Here is a 22,710-nt window from a genome sequence, read left to right as displayed (position 1 = left end):
AACCAAGGATGATTGAGAGCAGGATATTTCATTAGCTGATTTTGAAACAGTTCACCTTTTCACTTCCTTTCCCTAATAGCTTTCAGTTTGGGTGATGGAAATACTCTGGGAAAAGCTGAGTGAATGTTTTAACTGATTTAATGGGTCTTAAGTATTTGAACATAAAATGGGTGCAGTGAATGCTTTAAATGCCACATTCTACACTTTCAAATAGTGACATAACAGGATTATGCATGTGGTGAAAATTGAGGTCTTAAGTTAATCTTTGCAGCTAGGTATTGCTGTGCCTCCATACTTCATTGCATCATACCCCAAAAACCCCAGTAAAAAATCTGAAGATGGTAAGAAATTTCTGGCCTTAGATTTTTTTTTTTTTGCTAGGTCTCTGTTCCATTGAAGTTAATTACTTAATTAACTTTTATGTAAGAGGTGTCTTTTTCTTAATGACTCAGTTAATCTGAGTTAATAAACACATTTTTGGAGCAAGTTATAGGTTATTACTATAATTATTTTGGCAGAAGATCTCAAACTTGGACACCTGGACAGTCAGGAATGAAAGATAAAATTAAGACTCTAAAGTGTATTTAAGGTCCTTATTTAGTTTAAGGGATTAGATTGATTCCTTAATTTATCTTTAAATGTTTTACTCTCTTGTGTATGGTTTTACATTTATCCAAACACAAATAAATGTATCCTGATCTACTCTTTGGGTCTGAACTTATTTTTCACTGCTAGGTCTCACTAAGTGAGAATTACTATCTTTAGGTAGTAGTACTTTGTTTTGGAATGACCTCAGATTCGCAGGTGATTGTGTCAGTTAACTATTCAAATAGGAGTTGTCACTATTCAGTGAGAGCAGAAAGGCAAGCAGAGAATAAATAAGTCCATTTTAGTTACATTTTGCATCACCAGTAGTGAATTTAGTAGGGCAGGCCTCAAAAGCTTCTGTTGCTGAGAGTTTTACTCTGAAGAAATTTTATAGAATAGCCTGTGAATAATCCCTTAATGTTTCTTACAGAGGTATATTCTACAGGTCCTTAAGCTTTTATAGCTAAGATTGAGGGCTTCCAACAGATTGTAGTTGATGGAATTTTGTATAGTACTAATTAATAACTCTTAAATTTCAAATTCAGTTTAATACTTTTTTTTAGATGCCTTCAATTAAGTTGCAGAGTTCTGATGGGGAGATATTTGAAGTTGATGTGGAAATTGCCAAACAATCTGTGACTATCAAGACAATGTTAGAAGGTAAGCTTATTAAAATATGATAGTCAGGGGAAAGGGGGAAAACAAGTACTTTGAGATAACCTCTGAACATCAAATTTACACAGATAATCTGTCATTAAAGTGCTCAAGAGTATTAATTTTTTTCCTCTAAATTATTAATTGCATTATTCTGCTACAGGTCATCCTTTCTGCATTGTTTGAATTAATAAATAATGAGACCATAAGCTAATACTGAAATGATTTTCAAAACCTCAGACAGTGGTCCATTTCTGTTTCAGGTAAATTTGGTTTCCCAATTTTTAAAGATAAAAGTTAAAAAGCCTTCGGAAAAGAGATACCCTGTTACACGGTAGCTAAATAGAGTATCCTTTTGAACTGAAGGAAATAAGCTGAGTAGATTAGAAACTGAGTAGAGGTCTTTTTTTAAACTAAGTTTTGCCTTTTGTCTGTTTTGTTATTCCTCTGAAATAGAACACAATACATAACAACAAAGGCCAGAAAAAAACAGGTCCTGAAGCATTTTGAAACTCTTAATGTAGTTAATGTAGATCTCTTCTTAGTATTACTAACAGATTGGTGGATGTTAATAGTATATGGACACATACAAATTAGAGTTGGTGGGGAAAACCAGTAGAAGGATGTTCTTCAGTATTCAAATATCAAAGGTTTTTATTATCTGTAACTTACACATTCTAAAAATTTATGTGCCAAGAACCAGCTAAAGGCTGGTGAAAAAAAAGGTAAATGAGAAATGGTTTTTGTCCTTGAATAATTGATTTTATTTTTTTAAAGATTGATTTTTATTTATGCATAAAAGAGCTGGCGTGTAGGCCAGAGGTTCAGGGTGGCAAGAGGATTCAGAAGAAAAAGAGGATACAGCAGAGGCAGATTGGGAACAGAACAGGTGGATCTACTAAAATACATTGCTGCGGGGAGCAGTGGGTGACACAGGAGAGGTCTTCTGTGCCATGTGGGTTAGCTCCCTGGCCAGGGATTGAACTCATGCCACAGTGGCTGGTGGTTGCTTTATAATGCTGAGACTTTAACCCCCACACCAGCAGGGAGGCCTTGTCCTTGAATAATTTGTAAACCAGGAGACAGAAGACAAGCAAAGGAAACTGTCATGTGATATAATTAGAACATTAATAAATTTGTGTGCTAGGTGGAGATGTGGGAATATTGTGACTGATGTTATTCTTGGGGTTTGTGTAGAGATTGTGATGTATAGTACTAGTGAGGGGCTATTTCAATAATAGTAAGATTAGGATGTTTTTGAAGATCATTCTGAGGTAAAGTAGATAGGGTGTGTTAGAAAAAAAGTTAAATTGAGGTTTTTAGTTTGGGTTTATTGGAGTGGGATGAGATTGCGATGATGTAGTTGGTGGAACTACAGGTGAAGAATGGGTTTGAGAGAAATGGAGAAAGAGATGTCTTCGAGCTTGAACATGTGTTTGAGAGTCTTTCAGAATGTCTTTGTAACAATCTAGTAGGCATTTGCATATGTGGCTCTTAAGTGTCTAAGTTGTAGACTGCTGAAGATGGACTTTGTATGGTGGGTTATGGCAGTATATATGGGAGTAAATGAAGTTGGGGACCCTTTCTAGGATAGGGTTAGGGGGGATTGAGAGTATGGAACTCAGAAGTAGAGAATCACTGTTTGAAGCAAAGGGAAGAGGGGGCCATTATGAGGTGACCAGAATGATCCAGATTCATGTGTTGCACACTGGTCACTTAGGATTTCATAGTTAATTTAGAGGATTTTTACCAAGGATGGTAAAGGCAAAAGCTGAATTGCAGTGTGTGTGCCTTCTGTTTTCTAAGCAGGTAACTTGGGGTTTGCTGATAAAAGCTGAACATACAAATTCCTTTTTGGTAATTGTTACCATCATATGGCACTTACAGTCCTGCACCCTGGTAACTCACATACATAGATCACTTCTATTAAGTTGTAAACCCCTTGGTACATCCCACAGTAACTGTTCATCAAGTACCTGTTGAATGAGGAACTGTGATGTGGTCACTAATAAAGAGTGTGAGAGCTATCCAGTTGTGTCCCTAAAGGCAGGTGAGTAAGGCTTTATCTGGAAGATGTAGAAACTGATATCACATTGCTGCCTGAATACTTGCTTTGGCAATGAAAACGTTCTTTATTTCATGTTAGTTGGTGCCTGGCACGCTAATCTGTCCCGTGCTGCTTCAAAGAAGCATTTGCCAGTATAGGAACATAAGGCTCTTTGAAGGTTTTCCACTCCAGCTTTGATTACTGCAGCAAGTGGATGGATAGACAGCAACAATCAAAGGATTCTTTTCCTCCATAGCCTTTGGGCATCAGAATTGAAGGGTTTTATCTTAAGTGTGTCAGTGGTTTATATAGAATTGTGGTCTCTTGAGGACTGGAGTCTATTGAATTTGGCAACTTGATGGCTTTCCTTGTTTTTCATCTGCAGTAGGTCTTGTTATGTCTTTTTTATGTGCGTGACTTATGAAAACACAAAAAAACAACAGGACGATGAGAAATGAAAATCTTGGCATGTGTACATGTGAATTGACTGCTATATTCAGGTTCAGGGTCTGGTATCAGGAATCCGCCTTCTCTCAGAAGCCCTTGAAATAAAATAGCTTAAAAGAATGATTGTTTCTACTTGTGCATGCAGCCTAAAGCAAAAAACATTGCAAATCCTTAAATACTAGAGAAGTAATCTTTTACAACTATAAGGTCCTTATTTTTGTGACGTAAGCTTTCTTTCAAAGAATGTTTGGATTTAAACAAGCTGGTTTTCTGTATTTAATATCTTAATTCCCCCAATAGAAGTATTTTACGGAATGTAATTTTTTTTTTAATAAAGATTATCTTTTATTTATACCATAGCTGGGGTACAGGTCAGAGGCGCGGGAGGGTGAGAGGATTCACCAGAGACAGAAAACACTGCTAAGGGGTGTAGCGGGTGAGTCAGGAGGGGTCTGCTGCACCATGTGGGTTGCTCCCTGGCCGGGAATCAAACTTGTGCTTGCAGTGGCTGTGGTTAGCTTCATAGGTTGCGTCCTAACCCCTTGCACCACCAGGGAGGCCCCAGAATATAATTTCTTTCTCCTCTGATTAAAATCACTTCAGGGCCTCCCCAGTGGCGCAGCGGTTGAGCGCTGGGTTGCGAAGCTGCCCGCAGCCTCTGCAGCGCCGGTTCAATCCCTGGCCACCAAGCGAGGGTCCCACATGGTGCCCAGACCTCTCCTGCCACGCCGGCTGCTCCCCTCAGCAGTGTATTTTGTCAGTCTGCCTGTTCTGCTCTCTGCTCTGTCTCTGGTGAATTCTCTCACCCTCCTGCGCTTCTGACTGTACCCAGTGCTTGTATAAATAAATAAATAAATAAATAAATCTTTTAAAAATAAATAAATAAAATCACTTCATACTCGTTCAGGAAAAGCATAAGTGATTTTATCCAAATTGAGATACTGCTATTTTGCATTGCCATTTACAAGCTAAGACAGGAATAGGTAAAGGCATGGGTGGGAATGAGGAGATGGCAGATGATTGAATGGATCCATACAGGATAACAGGATACTGTTCTTCACTGTTCCCCTGCACCTGCTTGTTCAGCTCCATGACTTTCATCTTGTCAGGTGCATTGTCTGTTTAATTTCTCTCAACACACACTAACAGCATTTAACAGCTGATCATTTCTTCTATATCTGGCCTGCAGAAGACTATGCTTACTCCTTAAATAACCTTCTGTCTCACCATCTTCAAAGCTTGAATAATCACCGGCTCTCTTCACTAGATCTATACTCATTCATTTCTTTGGTCATCTCAGTCTAGTCTTGTCAACCATCTATATTTCATTACCCAAACTTGCTTATTGTTCTGAGCTCAAAAAAACAAAAACAGTTCTGCTGTCCTTCTTCCTACTAATTAACTGGACAACTCCAATCACAGTTCTGTCCATCTAGTTTCTCATGTCATAACCCTTAGCTTTCCTCGACTACTTTTATATTTTACCTGCCATCTGTTGGTAGATCTTATTTATCTGATTGCCTTTAAAAATGCACACTGGGGCCTCCCTGGTGGTGCAAGGGGTTAAGCACTGCACTTTGAAGCAGTCCACAGTTTCTGCAGCACGAGTTCAATCCCTATCGATCCCTGGCTGGCCAGGGAGCAATCCACATGGCGCAGCAGACCTCTCCTATCTAGTTGGCTACTCCCTTCAGCAGTGTATTTCAGTCAGTCTGCCTCCTCTACTCCCCACTCTGTCTCTGGTGAATCCTCTCACCCGCCCGCATCTCTGGCCCATACTCAGCTCTTGTATGCACATGGGGGGCCTCCCTGGTGGTGCAAGGGGTTAAGCATCAGCCCTATGAAACAATCCTCAGCTTCTGCAGCATGAGTTTGATCCCTGGGCAGGGAGGTGACCTACATGGTGCAGCAGATCTCTCCTGACTCGCCTGCTGCTCCCCTCAGCAGTGCATTTCAGTTAGTCTGCCTGTTTTGCTCCCCACTCTGTCTCTGGTGAATCCTCTCACCCCCTGCACCTCTGATCTGTACCCCAGTTCTTGCATGCATAGATAAATCTTTAAAAAAAAAATAAAAATGCACACGGTTTTAGACCATTTCTTCACTTTCCATTTCTATGAATCTTGTCCAAGTTACCATCCTGTGCCTGAATTATTGCCAACCCCATAACTGTCCCCCACACTGTCTTGTCCCAATGTAATAGCCAAAATATGCGAGGCCTTTACTACCAGGTTCCTGTTGTTGAGCTCATCTGCTCAACAACAAAAAGTAAAATTGCAACAATTCTTCCTTCTCTCCTTTATACATTGCTGACTCTAGGCCATCACCTCATTTATATCAGAGACTCCACACTGGTTATGTCAGCATAACTGATACACTGCTATAACCAATATAGTGCTATTGTAATTTGGCCTCTAACTTGGTGATTGCTGTTACATATAACTTTTTGGCAGCTCTTTTTTTAGTCATGTAGAAACTAAGGACAGACCCATTTGGTTTGAAAAAATAATCTTAGAATCTTTAACATGGATTTTATTTTATTTTTTAATGATTTATTTTTAATTTATTTATGCATGTAAGAACTGGGGTGTAGGCCAGAGGTGCGGGGGGCAAGAGGATTCTCCAGAGGCAGAGTGGGGAGCAGAACAGGCACATCTACTGAAATACACCACTGAGGGGAGCAATGGGTGAGACAAGAGAGGTCTACTGTGCCATGTGGGTTAGCTCCCTAGCCTGGGATCAAACCCATGCCACAGTGGCTGGTGATAGCTTGATAGCACTGAGACTTTCACCCCTGCACTACCTGGGAGGCCCCATGTATGGATTTTAATTTTAGATTTTTACTTTGGAATTCACTATCTTTGAGAACCTGAAAGGTATGCCTTTTCACCATAGCAACCAATAGATTCAATATTGCAGAGTTAGTATGTGTGTGATGAATAACATGAAAAGGATGTTCCTCAACCCATGCCCTTTAACTTCCCTAGACATAATATCATTAACAGTTTCTTACATATCCTTCTAGAAATATTTTAAAGATAAATAAGCATATTTTCACTTTTATTCAGGTAAGTTTTATTATTTTATACTTGACTTGAAATTACACTAGTGTGAAATCATAACAGTGTAGCAGGAGCTGCTTGCCTAGTTTTCGTCAGTGACTGCATGATCTGTTGTGTGTGTGTAAGTACATTTGGATTTCAGATTTTAATAGATTGAGATTCTGTTGCTTGTAGTACTTCATCATTTGATTTTTCATAAATGTAATCTATCTAGAGACTTTGGTATAAAGAGTAAGGATAAGGGTCTCCTGTTATTTTTTTTTCAAATGGTTGACTGTTCATCTCAGTTCCTCTTGTTTAATCACATTTTCTCCTAATGAAGAACTTTTGTAATACTATATTTCTCTGATTGTCAGCTCATAGAGTTTAATATAGTTTTGGGTGGTTAATGGACCTGTTGTTAGAAACTGCTAGTGTTAAAGTACTGTGCTTAGTACTTTTTGTGTTTCTTTCAGACAACCTGTCATTCATGTTACTTGTTTGGTACATAGCCTGGTTGGTATGTGTTATAATGAAGTTAGGAAATAATGGCAGCTCTCTCCTGGTTTTCTTAGATTTGGGAATGGATGATGAAGGAGATGATGATCCAGTTCCTCTTCCTAATGTTAATGCAGCAATACTAAAAAAGGTAAGGTAGCAAACTGTACTTGTAGATGACTTTCTTTTTCCATTTAACAATATCCTGATGATCTTTTAAGTTGATAAATAGCTTCCTTTAAGCAAAAATTTTTATGTAGTATAATTATGACTTTTTCGAAAGATTTATTTGTTTATGCATACAAGAACTGGTGTGTAGACCAGCGGTATGGGGGGAGGGTGAGAAGATTCACCAGAGACAGAGAAGGGAACAGAGCAGGCGGTTTGACTGAAATACACTGCTGAGGGGAGCAGCGGGCAAGACAGGAGAGGTCTGCTGCACCATGTGGGTTAGCTGCCTGGCTGGGTATCAAACTCATGCTGCAGTGGCTGCTGATAGCTTGATAGTGCTGGGACTTAACTCCTTGTGCCACCAGGAATGCCCTGATTATGACTGTTTACCCAGACTATAAATATTTGATTTGTCTAATCTCTAGCATGAGGACATTTAAATGATTGAAATAGTATCTGCTTTGCAAAAGGACATTTTTTGTATTGTTCATAGAATGGGTATGTCTCAAAGGGAACTTGAGAGGACATGTACTTTTGGTTTTTGTTGTTGTTGTGAGCCTTACCTTGTATCCAAGCATAAATAACCCTCCATACTGAGTAGGCCTTCAGTCACGTGGCCCTTTAACAGACCCAGTTACTTAATTCAATAACTTATCTGCAGAAACAGAAGCCAGTTTCCATATTGAAGGGAAAATTGGCTAAATTAGAGATGGTAATGATAGACTTCAGCTGCCTTCCTAAGGCATTTTCAAATATCATTGATCATAAATAGTGTCATCTCATGCTTTCTCTTGAAATCTACATGAATTACAGCAGCACTGAATATTTTTCCATGATCTTACTAAGATTGGGTATTACCAGACTTTTTAATGGTTGAAAAGTGATTTTTTTTTTTTTAAGCCAGAACATTTTACATGTGTTACTGGCCTTTTTCTACTTTGTTTTCCTTTGCCCATCTTTATAAGGAACTTAAAAAAAATTTGGTGAGAAAACTGTATTTATTTGTTTATGTACAGGCCAGAGGTGTGGGGGATGAGAGAATTCACTACAGACAGTAAGGAATAGAACAGTAGGATTGACTAAAACACACTGCTGAGGGGAGCAGCGGGCGAGTCAGGAGAGATCTGCTGCACCATGTGGGTCATCTCCCTGGCCGGGCATGGAACTCGTGCTGCAGTGCCTGTGGATCGCTTCACAGTACTGTCCTTGCGCCACCAGGGAGGCCCCATTATTGGTTTTGAACCTTTACTTTTTATTTAGTTAGATCTCATTTCTAATGTGTGGGCATTGTCTTATAATGAACATTCTATTTTATATTAATATAAAATGTCCCTAAGAGAACTTTGCTTATATTCATTCAAATGCGTGGATGTGCTGGAGAAATACAGTGGTGAACCAAGGCAATAAGGTTTCTGCCCTTAGGGAGTTTATGTTGTAAACATGTGGGAAAAATAAGTAGCATAATAAATGTCTGTTGGGTCGGCTTTGGTGTTTAAGTGAGTTGGTAGGTGGAGAGTTAGCTATTTTAAAAATAAAGATGGTTAAGAAATGTCTTAATGAGAGGATGATCTTGGAACAAAGACATGAATATGTTGGGGGAAAAACTGTAGGGAATGGGAGCAAATGCAGTGATTCTTAAGACAACACAATGACCTACTTTTTGAGGATGGATGGGAGGCTAGTGTAGTGGCTAGAGCAAAGAGCTAGTAGCAGATGTCAAGAGTTAATGGACTGGGTGATAAGGGCCATGTTTTTTTTTTAACCTACTTGTATTATTACTTATAAATATTTAAACTTAAGTACATTAAATAATAATTGGGATTTAAAGATTGTAAAAGATGTACAATAAAATCTCTGACCCTTGTCTCTCGTCTGATCAGAAATTCCTTCAAGTAATAATCAACTTTAATTTCTTACATATCCTTTTAAGAGTTTTTTATACCTGAATAAGCAAATCCTAATTGTTTCTTACACAAGTGGAATACTTTTTAAAAAGCTTTTGTTTCTTTCATTAAAGCATACCCCTACTGGGCCTCCCCTGGTGGCACAGCAATTGAGCGATGGGCTGCAAAACTGCCCGCAGCCTCTGCAGCGCCAGTTCAATCCCTGGCCGGTGGCGAGGGTCCCACATGGCGCGCAGACCTCTCCTGTTGCTCCTGCTGCTCCCCTCAGCAGTGTATTTCGTCAGTCTGCCTGTTCTGTTCCCGGCTCTGGTGAATACTCTCACCCTCCTGCGCTTCTGACTATACCCAGTGCTTGTATAAATAAATAAATAAATCTTTAAAAAAAAAATAATAAAGTCTACCCCTACCATGGTTAGCTTTTCTTCTAGAAATAATTCTTTCCCTTTTTTGCATCCTGACAGTGTAATTTCTTGCCTCCCCCATTTTCTGTCAGCATTGTTTAATCTCTGAATATTTTACTATGAAAAAATTGTAATGATGCAGAATAGTTGAATTATAATTATTACAATTATGTGTTGCTTAATGATGGGTCAGTTAACTACTGACTATGTGTACTGTGGTGATCCCTATGGGCTATACAATATGTCCTAGGTATATAGTAAGCTATACCATCTAGGTTTGTATGATTAACACTCTGACAAAATTGTCTAAGGATTTATTTCCTCTCCTTTGTTAAGTGACGGGTGACTGTATACAGCAAACACCCATTTACCTACCACCTAGGTTCTGCAACTTAACACTTTCAGTGTTGATTTTATTTTCTGTGTTGGTATGCATAGTCTAGCTAATGAACATCCTGGAACTTTTAACTATACTGTATTAATTTCCCCACTAAGGGAACAGTTGAGATGTTCTTGCATTGTTCTGACACAGAATAGTCTTGTGAATATTTCAGAGATATATATTTATTGAATGTATTCATGTATTCAGCTTCACTAGGTAGTACTGCATTGCTTTCAAAGGGATTATGCCAGTTTACACTCTTCATTACATGAGTTAATGTTTCTTTCACACTATTAGCAGTGATAATAAACAAAACCCTGAAATTCTTTGGGTATAGGGGAAATTGAGTGTCTAATTAGCATGGCTAATTTTACATCTAATGAGACTGAGGTTTTGTTTTTGTTTTTTTTTGTTTTTTTTTTTTTTGGTGGGACCCTTGCCGGTGGCCTGGGAACAAACCAGTGCTGCAGAGGCTGCGGGCAGCCTCGCAGCCCAGCGCTCAACCACTGCACCACCAGGGGAGGCCCGAGACTGAGATTTCTTTTTTGAATTTCCTGTTCATAGCTTTGGCCCATTTCTCTCCAGTGAATTTTTTTTTTTTTAAAGATTTATTTATTTATTATTTATACAAGCACTGGGTACAGTCAGAAGCGCGGGAGGGTGAGAGAATTCACCAGAGCCAGAGCGGGGAGCAGAGCAGGCAGAAGGACCGAGGTACACTGCTGAGGGGAGCAGCGGGCAGCAGGAGAGGTCTGCGTGCCATGTGGGACCCTCCTCCGGTGGCCGGGGAGCAGCCGGGGATCGAACCAGTGCTGCAGAGGCTGTGGGCAGCTTCGCAACCCAGCGCTCAACCACTGCGCCACCAGGGAGGCCCCCCTACTTTTTTTTTTTCTTACCTATGTGCACACATTAGAGTTGTGAAGATGTCTGCACTTTATATTTACTTTTCAAGCTTGATTACTAACTTCATTATTCAAGTCAACCCTCTAGCTGTTCTTTAGTTAAGGAATGATTTTTCCTTAGCAGTGGAGTGAGTATTTTACCACAAAGAGATGAACTGTTGTTGTAGGTCATTCAGTGGTGCACCCACCACAAGGATGACCCTCCTCCCCCTGAGGATGATGAGAACAAAGAAAAGCGGACAGATGATATCCCTGTTTGGGACCAAGAATTTCTAAAAGTTGACCAAGGAACACTTTTTGAACTTATTCTGGTAAGTTTTTAATACATACTGTAAGCCATCTGTAGAGTGTTTTAGTACTTCTTACTGAGTTAAATTTGTGAGATTCATTGATAGTGCATTTTAACATCCTCTGAACTCAAATGCAGTGATATTTAATCTACTTATCAGTAATCATTAATAAATGTAAATGATTGGAAAACCGCAATTAAAGAATAGAGATTGTTGGATTGGGATTTTAAAAAAGGAGGATCTAGCTGTGCTCTCTACTCACCTTAAATATAAGACACAAGGTTAAAGTGTGGGAAAAGATAAGGTATCCTAAGGTTAATCAAAAACTGGAGTGGTTGTTAAAGTAGATTTCAAAGCAAAGAATATTAGGAGGGTTCAAGACCGTCTTTTATTGCATAATGGTAAAGGGATTAAATCTATAATCACAGTAGAACTTTCGAAACCTGTCTCTAAATAATTGATAAAATAGGTAGACAAAGTCAGTCAGGATATTGAAGGTTGGAATAACACTATTGACTGACTTGTCTTAATTGACATAGGATATTAAAAATTTTAGAGCAGAATACACATTTTCTTCAAGTGTATGCTACCAAGATAGATGTGTTCTGGGGCTGTGAAACAAGCCTCGGATTGAAAAATAAAATCAGTTATATAAAGTATATATTTTCTGATGATGGTGAAAATAAATCAGCAACAGAAAGATAGTTGGGAAATATGCAAATAATTGAAAATTAACTCACTTCTCGACAAGCCAGATGTCAAAGAAGAAACAAGAAAAACTAGAAAGTATTTTGAACTGAATGAAAATAATAAAACAACACATGAAAACCTGTGAGATATGCTGTTCAGCAGTATTTAGAGGGATCTTGAAAGCACTAAATACTGTGTTGAAAAGGATGAAAAGTCTTCCCTTGATCTACCTTTTACCTTAAAAAACTAGTAAAAGATGAAAATTAAACCTGAGGACAGGGAATATTAAAGAGCAGAAATCAGTAAAATAAAAAACTGAAAAAGTAGAGAAAATCAAAGAAACCAAAAGCTGGTTCTTCCAGAGGATCAATAAAATGTGCTATAGCTGCTTATGTTTGAATCTTCCTAAAATATTTTTGTCAAGATTTGCCTGTAGTGTTTGTGTATGCATGCCTGTGTGTACACATACCCACTCATAGTCAGTAGTGGCCACTGTAACATTGGAAGTACTGTAACTTGCTTAAGGCAGCAAAAGAACTTGTTACTGTAGAGGTATAGCAAAGAAGGGAACATGCAACAATTTTTTCCACAGAAGAATTTGACATTTTCTCCCTTTAATGTCTCAAAATTGAATAGTGTTTTAAACTTTAATTAGATGTGCATTGTCAGTTGCTAGCTTTAGAATTAGTTTAAATCATCGAATATATTTTAATGAAAACAATCCCTTTCTAGGCTGCAAACTACTTAGACATCAAAGGTTTGCTTGATGTTACTTGCAAGACTGTTGCCAATATGATCAAGGGGAAAACTCCTGAGGAGATTCGCAAAACCTTCAATATCAAAAATGACTTCACTGAAGAAGAAGAAGCCCAGGTAAGGAGCCCACAGGTACTCTGTTGATCACCTGCTTTTTAAAGCAACTAAAAACCCATAACATAACTAGAAAAGAACTGCCTGTAAGTATAGGTGTTTTCTCTTTGCTAAAATTATTCTTGTTTAGATACTGGTTTGAGTCTGATTCTAAATATTTTTGTGATTATATTTTAAATATAAGAAAAAGTTTCCAGCCCGAAGTTGCACTTTGATATTATTTAATAGCTGCTAGTTTTGGGCCTCCCCGGTGGCACAGCGGGTTGAGCGCTGTGCTGTGAAGCTGTCCGCAGCCTCTTCAGCATGGGTTCGATTCCCAGCTGGCCAGGGAGAAACCCACATCGCGTGGCAGACCTCTCCTGTCTCGCCCGCTGCTCCCCTCAGCAGTGTCTTCAGTCCATCTGCCTGTTCTGCTCCCTGCTCTATCTCTGGTGAATTCTCTCACCCTCCTACCCCTTTGGCCTGTACCCCAGTTCTTGTATAAATAAATAAAAAATCTTTTTTAAAAAATTAAAAAATAATAATAGCTCCTAGTTTTGGCACCTAGGACCTTATATTAGGCCATGATATTTGACTTCAGAAAGCAGGACCGATGGATGATTGTATGCCAGGATATTTCAGAGCAACTTAGTGAATGGGGAGGAGTGAATGAATGAATGAGTAAGTGAATCAGTAAGATTTTATTGACAGCTAGAGACTAAAATAATGTGAATGACTTATTTGAATTTCCTCTGTCAGCTCTGGTGACTGAAGCTGTAAAAATGTTTGCTTTTTTACAATTTTAAAAAAGAGTAAGCAGCAAGTGTTCTATAACCTGGTATTTTTCCAGTTTTCTCATCTATTCCTTTCTTACCCACTTTGCAGACTATTGCAGATTCATTGCAAAGTGGTCTTGGAAAGACTAAAGGTTTTACCTTATATCCGTCTCCTCTTCTAGGTACGCAAAGAGAACCAGTGGTGTGAAGAGAAGTGAAATGCTGTGCCTGACATTAACACTGTAAGGATTGTTCCAAATACTAGTTGCACTGCTCTGTTTATAATTGTTAATATTAGACAAACAGTAGACAAATGCAGCAGCAAATCAATTGTATTAGCAGAATATTGTCCTCATTGCATGTGTAGTTCGAGTACAGATTCCAGACATAAGGCTATTTCTTCTAGTGTGATCAAAAGTTACTTTTTCCTTTGCTCTGAATAAAACTGAACTCCAGTTTCTCTATAGAAAAGTGATATTTGGGCTTTCCCTCTTTTTGTAAAGTGATTCTGCCTAGTTTATTGCCCAGTTAACTTTAGTGACCTTTTAAAAGTTGACATTGTAAATAAAAACAACTTGCAAAAAGTTTTCTGAAATAGAATTAACAATGTATTATCTTTATTTGTGAGTTGGAAACTGGAAAAAGGCTATTCAAAGTAAATGTTCTGAGTGCGGTTATTAGGATGGCTTCCAGCTTCCTGGGGTCAAGGAGTGCCACAGGTATTGATTAGCCTGTATGTAGCTGGGCTCCCTTATTTGGATCTGAGGACTTGTTTTTGCATATTTAATCCTTTCAGCTTTGACTTTGTTGCCTAGAGACTCAGTTACTACTCTGGTTTTAGGGGGGAAACATAAGTAGACAGTTCGTTAGCTTTTCAATTAAAAAGATACTTAACCCATGTGGTATGTCATCTTTTTATAATCAGTGATCCCATGTGGAAAAGATACTCATTGCATGTGAAAAGTAATTTAACTTTTAACATTAAAATGTGCGGCAAAACACAAAGCATCCATCTTGAATGCAAGATACTTTCAATAAAAAGTAAGCTATGTAGTAGGTAGTAAATGGTTTTTACTTTTGTGTACTTAAATGTGTCTCTTCACTTAATAGTAGAAAAATTAATATACAGTTGTGTAGCTAAAAAAGACTTAGAGGCAGTTAAAATTCTAACTCCCTAGAGGCTGATGATGTAACTGTAGGGTAGGTAGTCTCTTCTAATTGTCATTGATACAGGTCAGTGGAGCCGGTGCTGCAGTTCTTCACTGGTATATGTGGGTTCTCAGAACTCTATGGCCATTGTTTATAGCCTCTTTCCTACAGAACATTGATGTTTTCTTGCTGGCTTGATGGCTCACATGCTTGATATATTTTTCTTTCTTGTGCTCCCTCTTTTCTTTCTTTCCCAGTGAGCATCATCTGTATTCACACATTAGTCTTGTTGTGTTCTCTTCATGTTTACTGTGAGATGTCTGGGCTCAGATTATTACTTGACAGTAGTTTGCCTTTATTGCACCCCTTATTTGCCCTTGATCATTTAATAAAGTCCTAAGTGCTGTCACATATTAAGCCCTATTTGTCATCTGTATCAGAGATAGCAAACTACAGTCTATGTATGGACAACCTATTCTTGCAGTCTGGGTTAAAATGGTTTTATATTTTGAAAGAATCACTTAATACAGAGACAGTAGTAGACCAAAAGTCTAATATACTTACTCTTTGCGCAGAAAAGTTTGCTAACCTCTGTGATTACTTCTGGATCCCTGAATCCCTTTATTCTCAGAAATTAAGCTGGTTTTTCCTTTTCCTTGGTTATAGGGGGGAAGATGGCAAGAGTTCAGACCTAGCTGGAGTGTCTCATCTGCTAATCCCCACTATAATGATCAACTCTTTAAAAAAACATATCCACTCCAACTATATCCCTCACAATATCATGCAAAACATACATCTTTACTGAAAGTCTGGGATTATTAGCATATGCTGTGTTTAGTTTGGAAAGCTTCTCAGAAATGGGAGCCTATTAATACCAGATATTGATCTATATAATGCCCAAGAACTATTTGAATTACAGAGGTCGTAAATAATATCACCACCTATATTAAAGTATTCTGGGATCTTTCTGAATATTTAAGATTGCGTGGACAGATACTATAGCTTAAATTTTTGTTTCCTCCCTGACTTTTTATAGACTATGACCCTAATTTTTAAACAAAGTTCTGATACTTAGGTTTAATAAGATCTTGTAGCTCATCCAAGAGAAAGTAGGCCCTTTGTAGACCGTATGTGCCCAGTAAATCATAGGCATCGTGTTAACAGGCCCTTAAAGCTAACTGCAGCACTCTTTTCCTGCCCTTTTTACCCTGCTGTGTGCTTACTGTTTCTTGTCTGCAAAGAGTTTTCTAGGTTCTCATCTTATCCAGGGAAAATGAGTGGCCCTTACATGTAGCCATATCTGTCTTCAAGATACTTCTGCTTATCCTTTCACTTCCCAGTAATTCTAAACTAAAATTGTAACATGAGGCCATGCTGTGAGGCTGGTGTCCTGCTCTTCCTTCTTAGTGCCTGCCTGCATGGCCTTGGATGAGTTGGAAATAGTATTTACTATAGTTCACCGTTCTAGTATAGTCTACTTCATATTAGGTATTAGGTGGTCTAGTACTGAGAGACCGCTTGATAGCAAGACATAACATGTATTTAACAGCACTGTTAAAATAATTAAAATTGAGGGGGCACATCTGTATGAATTTTTATTAGGAACACAAGTGAAAGATGCTCGTGCAATGAAGGTCTAACATAATGAAAACAAAAATAGCTATTCCAGGGCATGGGAGGGCAAACCGGTGATAGCCTTGGTTTTGGAAGGTAGTCACTGCTGATTAATTATGAAGGTTCTCTCTAAATATTGGTGTATGTGGGAGACAGAAGGTGACATTTCTTGATTACCCTCAGGGCTAATTAGGGAATAGCCTATATTTTGACAGGAAAGAGAATGAGAAGAAGAGCAGATTTCAGCTGAGATTCAACAATGTTTGTCTTTTTCCTCTATATACATAGAAAATGCTTAACTAGTACCTGTGGTGGTGCTATTGGTGATCTTCATTCTCTGTGATAGTCCTTTGACTTACTTTCCAGCTGAAAAAATAAATCCCTTTGAATGTTAGCTTATTTCTCTCTGGCAATGTCAGGAACAACAGATGTGCCCCCTCAATTTTAATAATTTTTACTTTGTGGAAGCAGGTTACCTCTTTTGAAGTTTGTTATATGTTAGTAGCTCACCTTCATAAATTTACCTTTAATACACAAGGTAGGTATTTCTTTGTCATTTGTGTATTTTTCCAAAGATTTACAAAGGCATTCCCCTAAGTTGTAGGTCCCTAAGTAGCATTACAGTTGAGATTTGTTGGAATACCAACTATTGGAATTAAGCAAGATGTACATGTAACTTGGTGAACTGCTGGCTGCTTGGTGAACTGCTGCTTGGTGAACTGCTTGGTGAACTGTTGTAATAACATGTGACAGTAATGCTGAGGTTAACCTGGAATTAGCAAGAAAAGGAGGATAGTAATAGTGTGTCACTATGGGCATGTGATTCTGCAGGCAGATATTCAAGACTTGACGTCTTAATTTACTTAAAAAATGTCATTTGTGGGGCCTCCCCGGTGGCGCAGCGGTTGAGCGCTGGGTTGCGAAGCTGCCCGCAGCCTCTGCAGCGCCGGTTCGATCCCCGGCTGCTCCCCAGCTACCGGAGGAGTGTCCCACATGGCACGCAGACCTCTCCTGCCGCCCTCTGCCTGCTTTGCTCCCTGCTCTGGCTCTGGTGAGTTCTCTCACCCTCCCGCGATTCTGACTGTACCTAGTGCTTATATAAATAAATAAATAAATCTTAAAAAAAAAAATGTCATTTGTTTTCTGATCCTGGATAAAAATTAAGAAGAAATGAAGTAAGTTGCTTAGGTTTTTATTAGGGCAGTTTAAACAGGAAATGACTTCCACCAGGAAAGAGAACAGAGAGCAGTAGAGTTCTTGCTCTGTCTTGTCTGTGGCTATCAGAATCTCTAATTTTTCTTAGTTTAACATTTCCACTTCCACTTGCATTTGAAGATCTGGTTTTTTGTTTACTAAAGTTGAGTGTGCATTCAGGTGGCTGAGGAAATCAAATATTCTCCCTACAGAGTTGCTTGAGCTTTAAAAATAAAGTAATCTTCCGTTATCTGGATTTGTATGAAACCTGATTTCTGGCTAGGAAAGGAGAATAAGGGAGAAAATGGCAAATAAAGGAAAAGCATATGAAATGTTTGAATGTTAAAGTATAGCTCCAGCCTTCTTTGTAGGGAAGTATAAGAGTTGGTTGCCCTTTTGGAGTTTTTAGTGTCATTAGAGGTAAAGTATAAATGCTGCTGGCAGGGGATGAGTAACTAATGGAAATATTGGATAGAACAAGATTAAATAGCAAATGGGGCTGCAAGGTGCAGGAAAGGTTCCATGAGGAGAAACTAACTTGGTTTAAAAGTAAGTTGATTTGGCTGGAGACCCAGGGATGCGATGGTGAGGGGGAGAGCAGTGCTTAGTCAGGAACTAGAAGGAGAAGGTCTGCCGAGCAAATAGACTGGAAGAGACATTAGGACTGCATTGGTGACAGAACTTTGGTGATGGCTCTAGGGAAAATATTTTACCGAGAGTATTTATCAGATCCATGTTGGGCAGGGCAATGTTGGTTTAAACTAAGATATATAATAATGATGAATTTTAAAGTATTCTGAATATTGGGGGTCTTACAGCTAGAATCCTGATAACTTTGTTTATTGTTGTTGAAAATCACTGCCTCCATTCTGCTGCCAGAGTAAGAACTGAATGTGCATATCAAGATGAAGTAAGAAATAGTTTACTGCATGAAGTAGTGTAGAACATGTTACTTGGCCAACCTTGAGCCATTTGGACTCCTATACAGGATAGACTGAATATTGTCTATCCTGTTGAGCTGTCTGATGACAAGCTTGTTGGTGAAGGTGTTCTGTCAGATGGATTTTCAATGTGAAACTTCATTTGAGTGGTAGTTTTAACTCATGGATGACATAGTTGTATATTTTGCAGTTTTTGTATTGGTTACATCTGGTCTGTGTATCAGTATTGAGGAGCGTTTTGTGGGAGGAATATAGTGGCTCACAATATCTGCTTGCATTCTGACACTGCTCAGTCTGAGTTTTCAGGAAGTACTTAGCATGTTAACTTCCTATCTGCCAGCTGGTCATTTGATTCTGAGGCTCAGCCTGTTGCATAAAAGTGCTTTCACTTTGAATACTTTCCACCTGTATGGTTCAAATTCCTATTTGTCCTTTGTGTGTTGAGTGTGTCACTTCAGTCTGTTACAGTCTGTTAATCTGCATCATATGCTTTGCAGATTTTTCTGTTTCAGGAAACCTAGAGGAGGGGGGAATGTAGAGCTACACTATCAGGAAACCACATTGAAGAGGCTTTTCCAGAGTGATTTTTTTTTTTTTTTTTTTTTTTTTGGTGAATGGAACCCAATTCCTCCCCATCCATGTTTCTTACCCCCTCCCCATTACACTGACTGCACATGAGTGAGCAAGACTTTACTGAAGGAACGAGAGAATACCTGAACGGAAAAAGGAAGACTTTGGACAGAAAGCCCTGGTGAACTTGAAAGATGTGTCTGCTATTAACTATTTCCCATGTAATTCACAGCTGCTGTCTCTTCTTCAGAAATTACCTCATGAAGAATGCTTGGGATCAGATAGATCCTGCCCCTGAGACAGAATTTGCCCTTCCTAGTTAACTATGCCCATTTCCAAGCTATTCTTAACAGCTTAAAATCGCTCCTGATCTGAGTTAGGCTTTTGTTCTAGAAACCTGTGGAAACACTACCTCCCCCACCCCCGACCCCTGCCGCCGCCACCACCCCCCCCCCACACACACACCCCATCTATGTTCTCTTGTAAAACTCTGCTTTTTGAATATATGAAGTCAGGATCCCATTGTCCTCTGTGGACAGTACACCAGTGAAGGTCTGTTACCTATTCCAGACCATTATAGAGCTCAGGGTGATTTGTGATCAGTAGTTGATTGAAATAGTGGGGACCTGGAAATTTGACACATCCGAGGAACCAGGATCTGCATGGATGGCCAGCTGTTTCAGGGATGTTTGGGGAGTCTTAATTTCAGCTGTTTACTATAAAACAAGCTTTTTTTTTTTTTTTGGTTTTCTACTTTCTAGGTAGGCCTGGACTGATGTATAGATCTGGCAAGTCCTTGTTACCCTTTTTCTGTGTCTTTCTAGAAAGCAGATTGGTACTTTTATTACCAGTCTTACTCTGGCTTAATGTGAAGAACCATTCCTCTTCCCTGCACTTGTGGCCTTCCAAGTGGATTTACCATCCATTGAATAGTGCTAGGCAGCAGTGCTTATTTAGAAGATTGCTGCAGTTCAGAAGAGTCTAGCCACCGGGGCTACTGTAAAAGTGGGAAACAACCTCAAATTGGGAATCTTAAGAGGGCCCCCGCTATCTTGCTGAGCTGAGCCCTTTTCTTATCTACTGTGCAGAGGAGGGCAGGGGGAGCAGCTACAGCAGGTTAATAATCCGCATTTTGGGCAAAATCTGCCAGTTTTCTGGGAATGTGTAAGAGAGGTTGAGTATCTTGTCTTACGTCTCAGAAAAACAGGGTTCTTGGCTGACATGGTGGAACTGGTTTTTATGTGATATTGAATTTCGGATTGCAATCTCAAATCATCCTGTGGCCTCGGGAATGTGCTGGTGTGATTTGGGAGGATTTGAGTTTCCTCTTTGAAGTCAGTATTTTAAAAAGGCCAGTCTCATTTTCAAAGCCCCCTCTCCACCTTCTCATACACAAAGGGTGCATTGTTCATGTACCCAGTGTACTCTAAAGGAGACACCAAATCAGATGCAGCAACCCAGACTTGCATAAGACTTGGTTAGAATGTAGTTTTTAAAAACTAGGCCAGTAGCCAGAGCGGAATTCTTTAAATAGGACAGATGTCGAGAGAATGGCTGGTTTCCTCTAGCACCCTTCCAGAAAGAAGCAAGGCTGGGATTACAACTTCCAGTGGCCTACTTTAAAGAGACACTACCCTGGAAGATGACTTTATTTATAAATATTTTTAAATATAAAATCAAAAAATATAACTCAGTGAAAATTACAACGTGACTACTTCAAAGCACCTTGACAGTCATTGGGAGGGGGAGAAGGGGTGCTATTAAAATACCCTTATTTCGGACATGATACCAGATTATGAAGTATCGCTGTTCAATTTTTTTCATTGAAATAGGTTATGTGCTTGTCAAGTGTTTTGTATCTTTCTCTGCCCTCAGAGAACAATGGAGCCTGGTGGTCCTGTGTGCCTCTTTTCATTTGAGTTGTCATAGGATCTGTGGGCAGCAGCTTTAAACCCATTTATTCTGAGTACTAGGGGACAGGCTGGCCTGTTAACCACTTGTGAGGTCAGAGGATTGGGGATTAAGAGCAAGGCTTGGAGTAGGAGCTTATACCCAGCATGAGTCAGGATTGGGACAGGGCCCCAATCTCCTTAAGGGGAAATGAGAGTGATTTCTGGCTCCTGTCAGGGAAGGACTTCAGAACATGTATACTGCAATAGGGAGCAACCCCCAAGTTTTCATGGCTGCAGAGAAGGAAAGTGTGTTATGTTATGCTGTTACTGAGACCGCTTATTCCTCAGGGTCAAGCTTTGAAAAAGAAACCCAGTAAAAAGTATCTTTATTCTCATGTTAAAAAAGTTTTTCTATGATGATGCATTAACAATACAAAAATAACTTGGAACACTACAATGGTCCTTTTCTCTCTTGACTTCCTGCAACACTACACTAGAATAATGATCTTTGGATTCTGAGAAATCAGTGGCTAATGTAGAAACTAAAGGCTTTTGTTGGGGGTGGGGCTGGGGGTACGTGGACAGCCTTTTTCTTTGGATTCAGGTATATACAGTGAGGAGGAGGCAAAAAAAAAGTTAATTTAAAAGATTTGTTTAAGGCTCAGGGTTGAAGCTTGGCTCAGAAATGGGTTAAATTAGACTGTGGTGAAAAACCACTGTCCACCACTAGCGGTTTTCTGGGCTCCTTGCTTTGGCTGTAATGGTCCCTCTTTCTTGCAGCCCCATAGGGAAACAAGCTGGCCTGGGTTCTTGCTGGAAGTCGGGTGTCATGAAGTTTGGGGTTTGGCCCTTTTCACAACGACCCAAGAGTTAGCTGTACTGGCATGAATAAGCTGGATCTGGAGCTGTGAAAAGTGCTCTCGAAGTCAGGAGGAATGCACACCAGGTTTTAGGCTATGACTTTTTTTCCTTTACAGCCATTAGCAACAGGCCTGGGACCTTAGTATTGGTACTTAAGTGGGTGAGTTTCTCAGGAAATAATTTCAAATAATTTGAACTACAGCTCCTGGTGCCCCACCACACACACTTGCCTGATAAGTTAGTGTCAGGTTATTCTTGTTGCCTAGGGTGATAGACCTCAACTTGACCTACTCCATTCCCTCCTCTTGCAAGCTCCTGAGAACGTGGCAAGACTTATTCTCTGGTCCAGTTTACAAATAGCAGCTGATTTTCTGTAAACTGGGTTTCTCCAGGACATTGAAAGAAGCATTATTGTCTTTAAGCTTTGTGGTTGTAACTGCGCTCACATGGTTATTTGATAAACCAGCTCATTCTTGGCCTATGAAGTGTCTGGTGTAGGGAGGGCATAGCACTGTGGGGGTGAGGAGAGCAGGGTAGGGAAAGCAGCAGGGCCCACTCCAGCCCACTTGTAACTATAGCAGAAAGACAAGGGAGTCGGGGGCATGTGGCTGGCTAGATGGATGGTTAAGAAGAACAAACGCAGGCTGCCATGGGCATGAGGGATGCCCTTGATCAGATGATTTACAACACAGATCTGATCCCCACCACAGTCTGAATTGATGGCCTTGGGTTCAGGCAGAAGTTGTGCAGGCTTTGAAATCTCTGGAGCCTGGACCTTGAGAGGGAATTAGCAGGGCCACTGGCCGGTTGCCACGTGCTTTGGGACTCTGTCGCCTCCTCTCAGAGGGCGGC

General features: G+C 39.6%; 1 protein-coding gene across 1 annotated transcript; it reads left to right on the top strand.

The window, feature by feature from the left end:
• Positions 1–1,151: 1,151 nt before the first annotated feature.
• Positions 1,152–13,855, top strand: SKP1 (S-phase kinase associated protein 1; the record flags this gene model as incomplete). The annotated part of the gene is made up of 5 exons (XM_084252778.1): positions 1,152–1,248; positions 7,350–7,423; positions 11,200–11,343; positions 12,745–12,885; positions 13,820–13,855. 5 exons carry the CDS (start codon positions 1,152–1,154, stop codon positions 13,853–13,855), a joined length of 492 nt encoding a protein of 163 aa, XP_084108904.1.
• Between the last annotated feature and the right edge of the window lie 8,855 nt (positions 13,856–22,710).

Source organism: Talpa europaea (assembly GCF_964194135.1).
Source record: "Talpa europaea genome assembly, chromosome: 13".
Taxonomy (NCBI): domain Eukaryota; kingdom Metazoa; phylum Chordata; class Mammalia; order Eulipotyphla; family Talpidae; genus Talpa; species Talpa europaea.
This window is presented reverse-complemented; position numbering and strand designations above follow the sequence as displayed.